Below are 17,345 nucleotides of genomic sequence, written 5' to 3' on the forward strand. Positions count from 1 at the left end.
TGATTCCAGCATGTTGGTGTGTTTGTTTTTGATGATATTACCTGAAATTGAAAGAGAAAATGTCTATTAGTTTTTACCTTAATGAAACATTACATTACAACATTACTAAAATATCTGGATGAATGATTGAAAAATTACCAACAGCGATAATTAGGGTTTTCAGCACCGGGCCATTTTGCGAGTACTGGTTTTTTGGTACTGAGAGGGGCAGTACCGGTAATGCCAGTAAATTGCCGGTGCCAAGGGTTTTTAAGAAAAAAAAAAACTCGTGCACCATCACCATGCCTTGATCATCTTACTTATAATGCCGGTAACAGAAGCTTCTTAAAAGTAATGAACCTAGTTTTATGATTTGACTACTTTTGCGGATGTTCGAATATTTTCAACCGAGGGGGCAGCAGAGATGGCTGCATTAAAGTAGCAGAAGCTTTGCATGTGATGCAGGGGGGGGGGTCCTGAAATAAAGGCGAAGCCATACTTTTAAACTAATTGAACCGAATTGGGGCTGGGAATTCCATGATGGTCTACGCACCAAAGCAAGAAGGACAAGCTGCCTGTAATGGTTCCGCATGTTGATTAGGATTTATGACATTGTCTTCAGAGTTCGATAGTATTTCTTCAGAAGAAATAGTACAAGAGCTAGAGATTTCCTTGAGATGAACGGTGTTTCTTTCTATTTTTATTCACTCGGTTTCCATTCCTTTCTTCCCAAAGTTGGGGTAAATTTTTCCGGCTGAGACGAGATTTTGCAAAAGAACACGGTCTCTTTTTTGAATATTTGAAAACTACGCGGGACCTCCCTTAGCTCAGTCGGTAAAGGCACAGCTACAAAGCAAGACCATGCTGGAGGTGGCTGGGTTCGATTCCCGGTTCGGTCTAGGAATTTTTCGGGTTGGAAAATTTCTCGACTTCCCTGAGCATAGAGTATGATTGTACTTGCCACACAATTATACTAATGTAAAAATGGTACAGGCATCGAAAGCTCTCGATTAATAACTGTGGAAGTGCATCTAGAATACTAAGTTAATAGCACGCAATAAGCTAATATGCCATACGCAATAAGCTTGAAATGCGATGAAGAAGAAGAAGAAGCGTGACGCTTTAAATCTTTTCTCGCTTTTCGTCTGTATTTCAGAATGGTGTCTGTCGGAGTGTAATCAATTCCTTCCCGCATAAACAATAACCATAAGATGCGCCTAACCGCTAATTCGAGATATCATCCTAATTTTATGTGGTATGGTCACATCATCTAAGATATCGTCAGTATATGGTACCTGTTTATTAGGGTTCCTACCAGTCGATTTCCAGTTGCAGCAATCCCAACCGCTCGTTCCTAAAGCGGGTTGAAGGTGTAGGATGAATCCAAGTGGACTGTAGACTGTGACACACAATCCCGACACTGCCAAGTTCCACAATTCTTCCTTTATAATATAATAACGACGCGACGTACAAACAATACACAATTTATTTTAGGGCAAAAAAAATACTACTTTTAACATTTATTACACAATGGACTTAAACTAATATTTCGAATCTACTTAATAGATATACAAAAATAGACCGTCGACCGGACACCGTGGATGTTAACCAAGATGTAGCAACTGAAAAATGCATTCCTTATTTCCTAACCCTAATCCGAATCCAGACCCGATCAGTATAAAGGGTGATACGGTCAAAATTTGGTCAAGGGAAAACGCGTGTAAATCGGTGAAATCGTTTATTTAAAAAATCAAGTTAAATTTCTTTTTCAAGTTCAATTACTATAAAATTCAGGAAAAATATTCAGTTAGGCTTCCGCTTTTTCAAATCCGAATTGCCGGGCCTTACGCTTGACCCCTGCCATCAGATTTTGTACAGCCACCTTGTCCACCTTCTTCGCCGCAGAAAGCCAGTTTGCCTTGAACTGCTGCTCGCCCTTAGCAGTTTTTTTGGTCTTCTTTAGGTTCCGCTTGACAATAGCCCAGTATTTCTCAATTGGGCGGAGCTCTGGCGTGTTGAGAGGGTTCTTGTCTTTGGGAACCACCTGCACGTTGTTGGCGGCGTACCACTCCATGGCCTTTTTACCGTAATGGCAAGATGCCAAATCCGGCCAAAACAGTACGGAACAACCGTGTTTCTTCAGGAAAGGCAGCAGACGTTTATTCAAACACTCTTTCACGTAAATTTCTTGGTTGACAGTCCCGGAAGCTATGAAAATGCTGCTTTTCAAGCCACAGGTACAGATGGCTTGCCAAACCAGATATTTCTTTGCGAACTTTGACAGTTTCATGTGCTTGAAAACATCTGCTACCTTTCCCCTTCCTTTTGCCGTATAAAACTCCTGTCCCGGAAGCTGCTTGTAGTCGGCTTTGACGTAGGTTTCGTCGTCCATTACCACGCAGTCAAACTTCGTCAGCATCGTCGTGTACAGCCTCCGGGATCGCGCTTTGGCCGTCGTATTTTGTTTATCATCGCGATTTGGAGTCACTAGCTTCTTGTAAGTCGATAGTCCGGCTCGTTTTTTGGCTCGATGCACGGTTGTAGACGATACACCCAGCTTATTTGCGGCATCTCGGAGAGAGAGGTTAGGGTTTCGCTTGAAACTACCGGCAACTCTCTTTGTCGTCTCAGCGGCTTCCGGTTTTCGATTTCCCCCCGATCCAGACTTCCTGGCTGTCGACAAACGTTCCCCAAACACTTTAATTACATTTGTAACGGTTGATTTGGCAACTTTTAGCGATTTTGCCAACTTTGCGTGCGAGTAGCTCGGATTTTCACGATGCGCGAGCAAAATTTTGATACGCTGCTCTTCTTGCTTGGACGGCATTTTGACAACTGAAGAGTGAATTCCAAAATCAAAATAGGAGCAACATTCTACACACACACACCTTCAAAATGAGGGGTGTTCAGGTTTTTTAAATGCAAAATTGAAAGAAATACGTCAAGTTGATATTGACCAAATTTTGACCGTATCACCCTTTACGCTTGCTTCGTGACGTCATCGACCTATATACTGCATCGCACACAGATCCAACAGCTTTAATCATAGGCGTATTCGGGCTACTTCGTCGGAAACATACTCGCCCTCCCTGAAATAGCTGCAATTTCTGAAAATAAAATAAAACTCTTCGACCGGAACAGTTGCGAGTGGGAAAGGACTTCAAGGATCGTGGGGTTGTACTGACTCCGCTTCATCACAATTCGGTAATGGTAGAAGACATAATCGTTCAACAGGACGTTTCAAGAAACCGCTACTGGTCTTGAGTGTGACTACTCTAACAACGTCATCGGGTCCAGGGTGCAGCTGGTGAATTCTGGCCATTTTCCATCGCAGTGGCGGTTGGTTATCATCTTGGATCACCACTAGTTTTCCTATCTCAATTTTCACTGCGGGTTTCCAACGTTTCATCCTACCTTGAAGTTGAGTAAGATAATCCCTCTTCCATCTTTTCCAAAACTGTTGGGCCTTTTGTTGAACAAGATGCCATTGCCTTAAACGATTCGTGGGAATATCAGTAAAATCACATTCTGATAGGCTCTGTAGCGATGAACCAATAAGAAAATGAGCTGGCGTTAATGGTTCCAAGTCCCCAGGATCTTCCTAAGACAACCTTCAATCTAAGTGATCAGAGTGTTCATGTCTTCGAAGCTCAGAACGCTATCTCCCATCACCTTCAGCAAGTGCTTTTTCGCTGATCGTACAGCAGCTTCCCAGAGGCCTCCGAAATGGGGTCCACTAGGAGGGCTAAAATGCCATTGGATGCCTTCTTCATTGCACTCCTTGGTGATCTTGTTGCGATGTTCTCGGTTTTTTAGAAAACTGATCAAGTCCGTCAACTGATTTTTTGCCCCAAAAAAATTAGTTCCATTATCCGAAAATATATCGTTGGGTTTACCACGACGTGAAATAAACCGTCTCAATGCTTGCAGAAAGCGTTGCGTTGATAAGTCTGTCACTAGCTCCATGTGTACAGCTTTGGTGCAGAAGCAAATAAATACGGAAACGTATGCCTTCACTGCTGTTCGACATGGACCAAGTCTTACGTATACTGGTCCGAAATAATCCACTCCTGTGTGAGAAAAAGGTCTCGAAGCAGTTACTCTCGAAGATGGCAATTCTCCCATAAATTGTTGGATAGTCGATGGGTTCGAACGATAGCATTTCAAGCAATTGTGAACCAATTTTCGGGCTAGACTTCTTCCTCCTAAAGGCCAATAAAAAAGTCTAACTGTGGCTAAAAGTAGTTGGGGACCAGCGTGTAATAGTCTTCCATGAAAACATGTCAGTAGTTTTCGAGTGAAAATATGGCGAGCTGGTAAGATTGATGGATGTTTCGTAGCTTCCGATGCTTGTGATTGGTTGAGTCTTCCTCCAATTTTCAGAAGTCCATCCTCCTTGGATATATAAGGACAGAACCATTTAAGAGGTGATTTCGACGACACAGCTGATCCGTTTGATACAGCCTTCCATTCATCGGGAAATGATTCAATTTGCACTCTTCGAATGAGGACTCCTTCAGCTCTGCGCATTTCGATTGTCGTTAAAGGTTCCGGTTTCTTCCTCCTTCCCTTTGGTAGTTTGAGAAGATCCATTAGGCGCAGCCAATAAGCAGTACAACGGATCAGATCATAATATGAATCAAATTTAGATATGTACCAAACATTAAACTCTTCGTACGATGAGGCAGTATTGATTGCTACGCCACGGCGACGCTCCTCTTCTCCTTCTTCGCTAGTTTCTGGACTTTGCCTTGGCCACTGTTCGCGATTGTTCTGCAACCAATTCGGACCGCTCCACCACATTTGGCTGTCAATTATGTTGTCTGGATTCAATCCGCGTGATATGAGGTCTGCTGGATTTTCGATTCCTCTTACATGGCTCAATGACATCCTTCCGACAAACCTTGGATTTTGGACACCCTGTTGGCCACAAAGATCGTCCATGTAGCAGGTAAAGCCTTGATCCAACGTAACACGCAAGTAGAGTCTGTCCAAAAGTAGACCTGAGCGTCGATGCGAATCGCCTTTCTCACCTTTTGGCAGAGTTGAGTTGCTAGGAGGGCGCCACAAAATTCAAGCCTTGGAAGGGATTGTGTTTTCAAAGGTGCGACCTTTGATCGTGACGCTAACAATCGAACAAGGGTTTGTCCTGATGCATCCTCGCTCCGTAGGTATAAACAGGTTCCGTAGGCCTTCAAGGAAGCGTCAGAGAAACAGTGAATTTGCAGGGATACTGCAGAAGGAATTACTATACAACGATCAACTTCAATCTCCTGCAATCGTGGTAGTTGTTGATAGAATCGCCACCAATCCTCACTAACCTTCGAAGGAACCGGATCATCCCAATCTAGTTTTTCACCGTTTTCACCTTGCATCATCCACAAGCGTTGCATAAAATTTTTGGCTTCAACGATAACAGCTCCAATCAGCCCGGTTGGGTCAAACAGTGTAGCGATAATCGAGAGAATCCTTCGTTTCGTGAGTTGTTCAGTAGGAACCAGCTTGGGGATTTGGAACTTAAATTTCAACTTATCCGTTCCGGGAATCCAAACCAAACCTAAGGTGGTCACCGAGGAATTCAAGTCCAAGTTAATTTCCTTAGTTTTGGGAATGGCTAAGTTTTCCTGTGGAATTCCTTCCAAAACCTTCGAACAATTCGATGCCCATTTCCGTAGATGAAAACCTCCTGCCTCCATCATTCCCTGCAGTTCCGCTCTTAGCCTCGACGCCCTTTCAATGTCATCTGCCCCTGTTATTACATCATCCATGTATGTATCCTCTGCCACAGCAACGGCCGCTAAAGGAAATCGGTGACCTTCATCGATTGCTAGTTGTTTCAAGGTTCTAGTAGCTAGAAATGGTGCCGGTTTAGTTCCGTAGGTGACCGTACATAGTTCGTAGGTTTTGATCTCATCCATGGGTGAAGCACGCCAGAATATACTTAAGAATCGAAGATCCGTAAGGCAAGACCAAATTTGCCGGAACATTTTCTCCACATCAGCAACAACCATGATCTGTCTAGTTCGTCCACGAATGATAATCGCTCGCAAATCCTCCTGAATCACCGGTCCTGCGTAGAGGGCATCATTCAATGATATTCCGGTCGATGTTTTACAGGACGCATCGAATACGACTCGCACCTTGGTTGTCGTAGACGATTCCTTCACCACAGGATGGTGTGGTAGGTAACACCTTTTGATATCGATGCCAGTAATTTCCTGAACATCCTTCATGTGTTCTAATTGTTGATACTCCTCCATGAAAGCCACGTACTGTTGACGTAAGTTGTTATCCTTCGCCAACCTGCGTTCCGTGCTGTAGAAGCGCCGCAGAGCTATATCCCTCGATTCACCCATACGCTTCAGCATAACTTAATTCCTGGGGAGAGTGACTATATATCGACCATCATCTGTTCTCTGAACTGTGCGTTGATATTGTTCCTCACAAAATGCTTCATCAGGTGACGAATTGCCTTGTTATCCAACTTCTTCGCATTCCCAGAAACGAGTAAGAAGATCCTCAAGTCGATTCGAGACTGACAGATTACAGTTGACCTGAGTTATCGCCTTAGGTAATGCCAAGGTACCACATACCACCCAGCCAAACACCGAATCGATCAACGTGGGTATGTTATCTCCGAGCGATATTTTGTGTTCGATGACGAACAAACTGAAGAATAGCTCAATACCTAGAACCATAAGCCGGAAATTGATATCCGGCGCCATTTCGTAATCCAGCCTGTAGGCTGGCTTCCGATTTGCGGAAAAGTGTCAAATATCCTAAAATATGATTATTTTTAGAATGGGGATGAGACGTAGATGCCGAAAATTGATGTCACGCCGCCTTTAAATCAAAGATGGTGGCCTTGGTTCAGAAAAACTGTGAAATACTGTCAAATACCGATCAATGTGGGTTTTTTGGAATCGGGCTGACATCTAGAAGCCAGAAATCGATGTCCGATGTCGTACAAATGGCAACGAATGTCGATTTTCAACATCTACGCGTCGTCCTCGTTCCGAAAATATCCAGATCTTAGGGTATTTGACACTTTTTGTGAAACCTGATGGCCGCCATATTGGATTCCAAAATGGCATCGGATATCGATTTACGGCACCCCGTTCCGAAAATTCCCATATTGTAGAGTATTTAAGACTTTCCCTGACCCCGATGGCTGCCATCTTGGACTCCAGAATAGCATCGTTAATTTAATTTTCGTTCAATATGTATAAAAAAAATATTATTACCACACATAATCCGGATGCCATCCCTATCGGCAACCGATATTGTGCGGATACTATCCGAATACTATATTTTGATGCCTGCGTCGTCAGGTCGTAACAAGTCGAATGAGCCCCGAATTGAAATGAAAGTGGAAAAAACGAAGGAAGCAGTTTTCGAGTCATTCATCAATTGAAACAAGTCTTAGCTTCAAATGAAATGAACTGCCAATTGACAAACGAAACAAGTGATAGTCCAGTCATGTTTGAAAAGAGGAATGTTCATCGTGACTCGATAAAAAGAAACACGATGACTTACACGAAAATGATATTGCTCAAAATGAAGCGATTCTGCGGTGAGTTCATTTTCTTTTCTTTGTTTCGAAAATGCAGAACCCTGGTTGACGCAGTGGCACTAACCGTTTAAAAAAAACGTGTTTACAAATCGCGTAAAAAAAGAGTTCAGTGTTCACAAATTGCTTATCAAAGCATGTTCTGATATGGTGCATTTCTGCACAAACATAGTCTTAATGTCACCAATTTTAAAGCCTAATTTAGGAACCTTCGCCGCTAGGAGGAGATCGGAAATTCTTGTATCGAAGAGACGACCAAGGGCCATCTTCAGCATTCTATTTTAAGGTGGATTTTGTTCCTTTGAATCTGTGCACATGATTCCCACATCGGTGCTGCGTAGAGGATCGCAGGTGCTATTATTTGTTTGTAGACAGTGTATATGTTCACTCTTGAGAGGCGGACAATCAGATACATACACCTAACCAAGGCAGAGCACTTCACTACGGTTTTCTCTACATGCGAACGGAAAAAGAGCTGTTCATCGAACAACTTACCCAAACAGGTTACCTTGACAGACCACAGTACAAGATGGAGCCGGTTTTAGTTTGGGCGATTGCCGATAATTATTAATTATCATAATTGTTTGGGTTTTACATTCAATGATTTTGATTTCCGCCAGAAGCTGCTTGGAACTTTCATGTTCTTATAACGACTTAAAAATGAGGCTGCCTAGAATTCTGTAGACCACTTTCAACCAAGCTGCTTAAGCCTTAACCCAAGTAACCAAAAGTTCCACATTTAACGATAAAACTCACTTCCAAGTTCCATAAAGTTCCGACATAACCTTCAAGTGCCATAAAGTTCAAATAAAGTTCTGACAGAACTTTCAAGTTCCATAAAGTTCAAATAAAATTCCGACAGAACTTCCTTCCCAAGCAACCAAAAGTTCCGTATTCAACTATCAAACCAAATTCCAAGTTACAAAAAGTTCTGATGCGTACAACTTGAACTTCAGAAAAAGTTCCAAAAAGCATCCCTAAGCACTTCTGAGGAACTTCAGGCAAGGCTGAAAACATGGCCACAACAAAGTTCCGAATAAGTTCGCAGGCGAACTTCTTAGCAACTTGAATGTTTCTAAAAAGGTCCATTATAGCCCATATATATGGATATAAATATGAAATGATTAGTGGCTCAAATAAATCATTATTCTTATATTTATGCAATGCATCAATATTCTATCAAAACATAAAAAAATTTAAGAGCAATTTCCAGGATTCGAACCCGTGTATTCGGTATGCGATCTACGAACACTAACCACTGCGCCACAAATGTGTTGAAATGCCATGCGGGCAAACACCAGTTTAAAATTCATAAAGGTGTTGTGTTTCGTATTCAAGTCAGTCAGCTCCAACAGTAGGCGGGACAACAGCTCACTTTAATATATCTCAGATGACGTAGCGGTTCGTGCTGGGACTCTCACGCAGAAGGACATTTAATTCTTTAAACAGCTCCAATACTTATACTAATGCTAAACCTTTTTTAATTTATTTTCTGATAGTTCCGTTCAAGTTCCACCAGAAGCAGCTTAGAATGCTTTTCAATTATGGTACCGGAACTTTCAAGTTTTTATAACGACTCAAATATGAGGCTGCTTAGAATTCTATAGACCACCTTCAACCAAGCTGCTTAAGCCACAAATAGCCTTTTATCAGAACTTTTGGTTACTCGAGAAATAGCCTTTTATCAGAACCCGTGGTTATTTGGGATTCAACGATACCTTAACTTCCTGGAGGTAGTTACGGGTGATTTTAACCAGATGTAATGGGAAGTTGAAGTTACAAAACTTGTACACAAGTTCGTCATGCCAAACATTGTTAAACACCTTTTCAACGTCTAGCAAGGCCATGGCTGTGGACTTGGATACAGCTTTGTTACTTCGGATGTTATTCATCACCCGTAATAGCTGCTGATTGATGGAGAGCCGCTTCCTGAACCCGAACTGTTCCGGAAGGAGAATATTGTTTTCCTCGACAAACTTGTGCAAACGATTGAGAATGAGTTTGTCGAATAATTCTCTTCAAGATTAAGTGGAATGCAGTCGAAACGGTTCATTATTCCGAGCATTTCAATGACTAGTAATATTCATGAACTATCAAAGAAAGTTCTCAGTATGTACACTGGCTTAATAACAGGACACTGTCCATGTAAATATCACTTGAAGCTAATAGGAAAACTTCAAGAGAACATGTGTCGATTATGTGGCATAGAAAAAGAAGACTCTAATATTTGGAATTCAGTTCCCAGCCAAGTAGTGCAATTCATTCGAAATGTAATACCTGACTGGGAAAATGCTTTCGGTCAGTCTATGTCGGTCGCTTCATAAAATGGCGATACTTCTTCTTCTTCTTCTTCTTCTTCTTCTTCTTCTTCTTCGCATTTCAAGCTTATTGCATATCGCATATTAGCTTATTGCGTGCTCTCAACTTAGTGTTCTAGATGCACTTCCACAGTTATTAATTGAGAGCTTTCGATGCCTGTACCATTTTTGCATTGGTATAATTGTGTGGCAAGTCCAATCATACTTCTATGCCCAGGGAAGTCGAGAAATTTTCCAACCCGAAAAATTCCTAGACCGGACCGGGAATTGAACCCAGCCACCTCCAGCATGGTCTTGCTTTGTAGCTGCGCCTTTACCGACTGAGCTAAGGGCGATAAGACATGCTGATAAAGCAATATTAAAACGGGGAATACATCACAATAGATCTAAATACTGGTCGTAGTGATCAAAATACAAAACACGGAAAAAAGGCCCTAGGGCCAACAACTAGAACACTAGTACTAAAATTGGTACACTAGCCTTACGATTAAGAATATTAGTCAATCAATACAGACAATCGATAAATCATTTTTGACCACCATAGAGTAAACAGTAACTCTAATGACGGCATTTTGTCGTGTTCGATTAAGGACCATGCAATGATTACGTAAGTAGTTTTCAAGTTTGGCTTTTTCTACACCCAGCTCCTTCTTAGAAAGATTTCACATCGGACATTTCTCTCTCTCAATCAGGCTAAGGCCTTGTTGTCCTCTGCTGTCCGAAGAAGTTGTCTCCATTCTATACAGAAAAAAATCTGAATTTTAACTATCGCGTAAAATCTTCCTCCGTTTAATTTTGAGCTATACTTGGCATAAACAACGAAATCGTTTTCAAGCTTGCATACAATGTTGCTATTTTATGCGATATTGCGCTTAAATTTACACGAAATATCCCGTTAATTTATGTCAAATCTAGCGTTAATTTTATGTGCGCTATATCTCGCATAAATTTTCATGCATTTTTCGAACGGTGTACTCGATCCATGGCCACACTTCGCCAGCCTTGTAGTCTGCGAAGAGTCCGCAGGTTGCCTTCTACTTGGTCGATCCACCTTGCCCGCTGCATGCCTCTTCTTCTTGTTCATGTTGGGTCGCTTTCTAGAACCATTTTCATTGGATCGTCGTGCGGCATTCTTACGACGTGCCCAGCCCACCGTGATCGCCCAATTTTTGCGATGTGGACGATGGATGGTTCTCCCAGCAGCTGGTGCAATTCGTGGTTCATTCGCCTCCTCCACGTTCCGTCATGCATCTGCACTCCACCGTAGATGGTACGCAACACATTCCGTTCGAAAACACCAAGGGCGCGTTGGTCCTCCACGAGCATAGTCCAGGTCTCGTGGCCGTAGAGAACCACCGATCTAATCAGCGTCTTGTAGATAGTCAACTTCGTGCGGCGGCGAATTTTATTCGACCGGAGTGTCCTCCGGAGTCAAAAATAGGCACTATTCCCTGACATAATGCGTCTTTGAATTTCTCTGCTGGTATCATTTTTGGCGGTTCCCAGGGGGAGAGGTAGCTCATCGATTCTTCCGGTTCGCCTCCTAGCATCGTGCTATAAGGTACCAGGCGATAACCAGGGTAGTTGATCGATAGCTCGATGACGTCATTTCGTTGGCGTCTGCAATGGGAAATTCTCATAGCAGGCGTTGACGATGGGACGTTGTCGAGTTGTTGAATAGCAACTATCGTGGTAACTCACCGATTACCTGTCGATCTGCCAAATTTGGAAAGACGTCTGCATTGAATTGTCGCATATAATAATATTCCGCCCACTATATCACAAGAAATTGCGAGTAGCTGAGTGGAATGGAGATAAGTTAAGCATTGGGTACAGGACCAAGTCTCCCCTGGGTGGTGCCAAAAGATGAGCACAATAGAATCATCAAGTTGCCATAAGGCACGGAATGAGACTATTGCATGGCTCTGTAGTCAAAGTCTTCCATTCGTTAGTCATTTCAGGTGGATTAGAACAGGTTTAGGTGGGCGTTGGCCAGATTTGGATTTTTCAGATGTAATCCTTGATAGGACCCTGTCATTGAACGTCGCGTGAAAGTGGAACTTAATGAAGGCCTAAGTACTTTTTCGTAGTTTTTAGTTTTCGGATTTGAAAGATCGTCGGTTACAGTGGCCTGCTTACTGAGCAGAAAAACGCGGTCCCAGTTCCTTACATATCAAAGAGATTTATGGTAAAATCACTTGTGTATCGTGTATTTTGCGAAACTCGTTGTTGTCGTTGGTTCCGGGTTTGAATGGATACACAAATTTGAGGAACGGTATTATGTTATATGAGGGGCTCGGTGGCCTTAGAGCAACCGTTTTTGCTTACTGAGCAGAACATTATGAGTCTAATCTCAGGCCCATCCACATTCAAGATTCGTCAATCGTTTAACGCAACTCGGTGATTAAAAAGGTGCTCGTCTGCCTAGTGGCAATCGTTTTTGCTTACTGAGCAGAAGACCGTGGGTTTAGTCCCAAGCTCCTTCGCGTTATATGATCGTTAGGACATCAATTCAGCTTATCATTTACCAAAACGAACCCTGCTGTAAACCCAACCCTATTACCCAATATCCCAGTGATTCCTCGTGGAAGTGCAGAGGTGTTCTCGGCTCCCATCAAAGCGAGTGTCATGTCAACACAATCCTTCCCATTCCTTTCTTGACCTGTGTTCGGGCGCGGCCGGCGCTGGTATTGCCTCATTTAAGATCACCAGTTTTTACACATTGAGGATGATTGCTAGTCCCAAGCATCGTCTATTGGTTCTCTGTGTAATTACAGCTGATCTGGCAGTAACAGAGTAGCAACAGTGGGCGGTCAATCAAGCTCAAGCTCAAGCAACCTCATTTTTGGCGGTCACCAGTGAGACAAATACACGAACTCATCGACCACCTCGATTTCGTCACCGTCAATCTGAACTCGGGGTGGGAGGCTAACATTGTCTTCAATAGAACCTCTTCCTTTCACGTATTTTGTCTTTGATGCGTTGATGGCAAGTCCAATCCACCTAGCTTCAGCCTTCAGTCTGATGTATGTTTCCGCCATCGTCTCAAAGTTCCGTGCCATGATGTCAATGTCATCGGCGAAGCCAAGAAGCTGGATGGACTTCCTGATCACACCTTCTAACGCGATGTTGAATAGCAGACACGAAAGTCCATCATCTTGCCGTAACCCCCTTCGAGATTCAAAGTGACTCGCGAGTGTCCCCGATACTCAAACAACGCACATCACTCGATCCATCGTCGCCTTGATAAATCGCGTCAGTTTATCCGGAAATCCGTACTCGTGCACAATTTACTAAAGCTGATCTCGATCGATTGTGCCGTATGCGGATTTGAAATCGATGAACAAATGATGTGTGGGCACGCTGTATTCGCGGCATTTCTGCAGAACCTGCCGAATCGCGAGAATTTGGTCCGTGGTAGCTCGGGCACCCATGAATCCCGCCTGGTTTTGCCCTACGAACTCCTTGCAAATGGTGACAGGCGGCGGCATAGAATTTGGGAGAGTACCTTATAGGCGGCGCTCAGCAGTGTGATAGATTGGGCATACTACACCTTCCATCCACTCCTCCGGTAATATCTCCTCCTCCCAAATCTTGGCAATTACCCAGTTCAGCGCTCTAGCCAGTGCTTCACCAACGTATTTTAATAGCTCACTTGGTAGTTGATCTACACCAGTTGCTTTGTTGTTCCTCAGCCGACCGATCTCCTCCTCAACTTCTTGAAGATCGGGGGCCGGTAGCCTGTCGACTTCTGCGCGTGCTCCAAGGTCTGTTGTCGTGCCACCTTCGTTTTCTGCTGCTTCACCGTTGAGCTGCTCGTCATAGTACTGCTTCCACCTCTCAATCACCTCACACTCGTTCGTGAGAAGGTTACTGTCCACGTCCTTGCACATATCGGCTTGTGGCACGTAGCCTTTGCGCGAACTATTTAGCTTCTCGTAGAACTTCCGTGTGTCGTTTACGCGGTACAGATTTTTCATCGCCTCGCGATCTCGGTCTTTCTGCTGACGCTTCTTCCTTCGGAAAACCAAGTTTTGTCTGTTCCGCACTTGTCTGTATCGCTCCACATCCAATCTCGTGCGGTGTTACAGCATTCTCGCCACTACTAACAGTTCGCATTCACCGTCATACCAGTCAATTTCTTCGGTCCGGGATCGCAGTACCTAGTGCCGCTGCAGCAGTACTACCTATGGCGGAACGGATGTTCCTCCAGCCATCTTCAAGAGAAGCTGCGCCAAGCTGTTCTTCCGTGGGTAGGGACACTTTCAGCTGCTGCGCGTAGTCCTGGCGTCCCGTAGTTGCTCAATGTTGGGTCACGGCGTTCGACTTCGATGGATTTAAGGACCATGGAGAGTTTTGAGCGCATGCATACTGCAACTAGGTAGTGGTCCGATTCTATGTTCGCACTGCGGTACGTGCGGAAGTTGATAATGTCGGAGAAGAATTTCTCGTCGATTAGAACGTGATCGATTTGGTTTTCTGTGTGTTTGTCAGATGATCTCCAGGTGGCTTACATGATCTGAATTCTTCATGTTTACGTGATGTTTAATAAAGCAAACGAAATCATAATTGAAATATTTTCTCATAGCTGAGTAGAAACCGAAAATTTTCAGCGCCTCGGAACGGGAACGTCTGTCATCCTCAATCACTCTTAATTACAGCGAACCAAAGCTTGACCTGGCTTATTTAATCCAATTTAACGAGTTAAGGATAAAGCCTAACCGTCACACCCAGCGCTATCAAAATCTCATCCGAATAGCTACTCCTTGACACAGCCCCTTCCCCAGGAACCGTAAAAACCCCTCCGCTGAACCGATTCTCACCGCCTTCGGACTAAACACTTGTTCGGCACTTGTACCACCACTCCCCGCAACAGCAAAGAAACATCCTTCCATCCTTCTGACTGTCAACAGTGATTAGATCTATCGTCACAGGACTGGCCTTCGTCGCCTTCGGGCTAAGTGAGTGCTTCCTAATTAACGCTCTGATCGAAAAAGTTAAAAAACCCCACCCTCCCCCGCCTCCGCTTGCCACTCTACTTCTTATCTCTAACCCTAACCTTGGATTGACAAACTACGAAGAAAATTTCGTCAACTTTTAAACTGTCTAGTTAGATGATGCTGATGGAAGGAAAAGTGGAGTTGAAATATTCATAATTATTAATAACCCGGTCGATTTAAGCTTAACGCCAATGCTGCTTACACTGGTACCGTAATGCACCGAAATACGGACAGTTAGTTCATAAAGCCGGATAAATGATTTAAATACCTCGCAATGATGATCTTATAGTGGAATCCTCCTTCATCTGACATATCATTTAAAATTAATTGTCCGGATTAAAAGACAGTCCGTAATTCGGTGCATTACGATACAGCTTCATTCCGTGCGCATGAGATGAACAGAACTTTCGCTTCACGAAGCAAAGCTAAATGGTTGTTGTTTATTTTTGGACTTGGTGCTTCGTAAGTTTTTCTTTCGGAATTTCGACAAAGCGTAGGAGGGAGGAAAGTCGGGGGTGACGCGATTTTTCCGCGGAAAATACTTGGGCGTAAAATCAAGATGATGATGGAGTGTGATTTGGCTGCGTGGCTGGTCTGGTCTTCCGCTCTAACTGTCAGAGTTTTGTATAATTAATTTCGTGATTACTCGGAAGCGAACCACCTCGGCAGTCGTGTGGATGGGAAATGGTGTTTGATTAATGTTTCTCGGACCTTACGATGGTTATGGAAACGAATTCCATTAACAGGTTTTAATCACTGGAGAAATCAAGACGGCATGAACTGCTTGTTCCGGAATGGCTGATTTCAATCAACATAATGGTTCAATTTCATCTCATTCGGGCAAGGAGCGTCGACATTTTTATTTCCTTTCTAAATTTATTCTATCAGAGTCTACCCAGCCGAGATTGCGTTGCAATCTGTAAAGCAGCTTTACGGATGGATACCACTCAATTTTACCTCATCATAGCTTCGATTATATTGAAATTTAATATTTCCCAAAAACAGCCTCTTGTTCCGTCCAATAAAAGCGTCTCGTCCTCCGAAGCAATTCCATTATAAAGCTCAATTTGTCTTCGGCCAAATTTCTTCGATCCCAACCGTCACCGTCCAATTCGGGCAATAAATCTCACCACCAACAGCCGACGTTTACAAAGAAGAATACTGCAGCACACATTGATCGAATTTTCGTCCGGCCTCTCGTCCGGCTAGCAAGTAAAGTGGGTGCCTTCTTCGAAGCCTGCAATTTCGAAAGGTTCCTCGGTGGGTTCCTTTTTTATTGACCAATGTTCGGCAATGATCCCCATTGGAATTCCAGCCGAAAAAAAAATCACACGTGGGTTGTACAACAGTGCCCACCCAGTGTCGTCAGTGACGGCAAGTGGCCCGTTTTGTGTTTCTATATTATTACCGCTTAATATTATTGCAAGCCACCGTCGTCGTCGTCGTCGTCGCCATGTCGTTTTAGAATGACATCGTTAGGATGTTGATGCCTTGTGCACAGGTTAGCAGAGGTGTCAGTAGGTGTATAGTCTACGTGGGCTCAACAATTGGCCCCGATTTGCGAACACCTATGGTCAGCAAGCTGGTACCATGTTCCTAGAAGTGAACAACACAATGATATGATCCCCGCTGGGCCGATTGATACAGATATGACGACCGGCAGGAAGACATGAGCCACATACAAAAAAAATCAAATGGATGAAATTGAGAATAAAGGTGACGGCGGAGGCCGGACAAAACAACTTCCCCGACAACAGTAACAGCAACAATAACATTGTTGAAAAGAAAAAGCAAAACCTCTTACAACAATATTGTCTTTTTCTCGCATGCGCTCATATATCTCCGTGTTCCGGAAGTGTGGTGAGTGGCGGGCGGTGATTCTTAGAATACTTCTCTCACGTTCCCCAAAAGAGGATCAAGAAATAATTCCTTTCTGATTGACTTTTTTTCATTCCCCCTTGTGACTATCGCCCATCCGTGTATCGAATGAGGAAGAAATCTTGAAGGTTTGATGGATGTCCGTTTGGGGGGAAATATGTTATCGAACAAACCACCCGTCGTACGGTTGATTTGGAAAAGCTCATTTTATGCTAATTTGGGCAAGCTTGGTTTGCTTAGGGATTTCCAATATTTGTTTCGATGGGATTGTGGCTTAGGACGCATTTTGACCTGAAACTGTTTCTGGACCTGAGTAGAGAATGAAAATAAAGCGATAACTTATTCTGATATAATAGATAATTGTTCACTTGAAAGCTCTGTGGTCCAGCTATTGGATTGAAGGTCAATAATGAGAACTAAATGGTATATGAAAAATATCAAAATGATGGTAAATATTGGCATACCTGAAAACTAATCAATAGCTAATTATGATATCGGTGTTTTCGATACTAATTATCAAAAACTGCGCACGGTGGACACACTCAATATGCTTGTCAACTGGGAACCAATGTGAAATGTCAAACCGGAGCCAAACATTCA

At 43.3% G+C, this 17,345-nt stretch overlaps 1 protein-coding gene across 1 annotated transcript; it reads right to left on the minus strand.

Annotated features, from left to right (window-relative positions):
• Positions 1 to 5,300: 5,300 nt before the first annotated feature.
• Positions 5,301 to 6,347, minus strand: LOC135699770 (uncharacterized; the record flags this gene model as incomplete). The annotated part of the gene is made up of 1 exon (XM_065220086.1): positions 5,301 to 6,347. A coding segment is annotated over exon 1 (1,047 nt), but the record flags the coding sequence as incomplete, so codon positions are not given.
• Between the last annotated feature and the right edge of the window lie 10,998 nt (positions 6,348 to 17,345).

The sequence above is a fragment of the Ochlerotatus camptorhynchus genome, unplaced genomic scaffold (assembly GCF_037179485.1).
Source record: "Ochlerotatus camptorhynchus isolate MF236.1 unplaced genomic scaffold, CSIRO-AGI_Acam_v1.1 ptg000115l, whole genome shotgun sequence".
In the NCBI taxonomy this organism is placed as follows: domain Eukaryota; kingdom Metazoa; phylum Arthropoda; class Insecta; order Diptera; family Culicidae; genus Ochlerotatus; species Ochlerotatus camptorhynchus.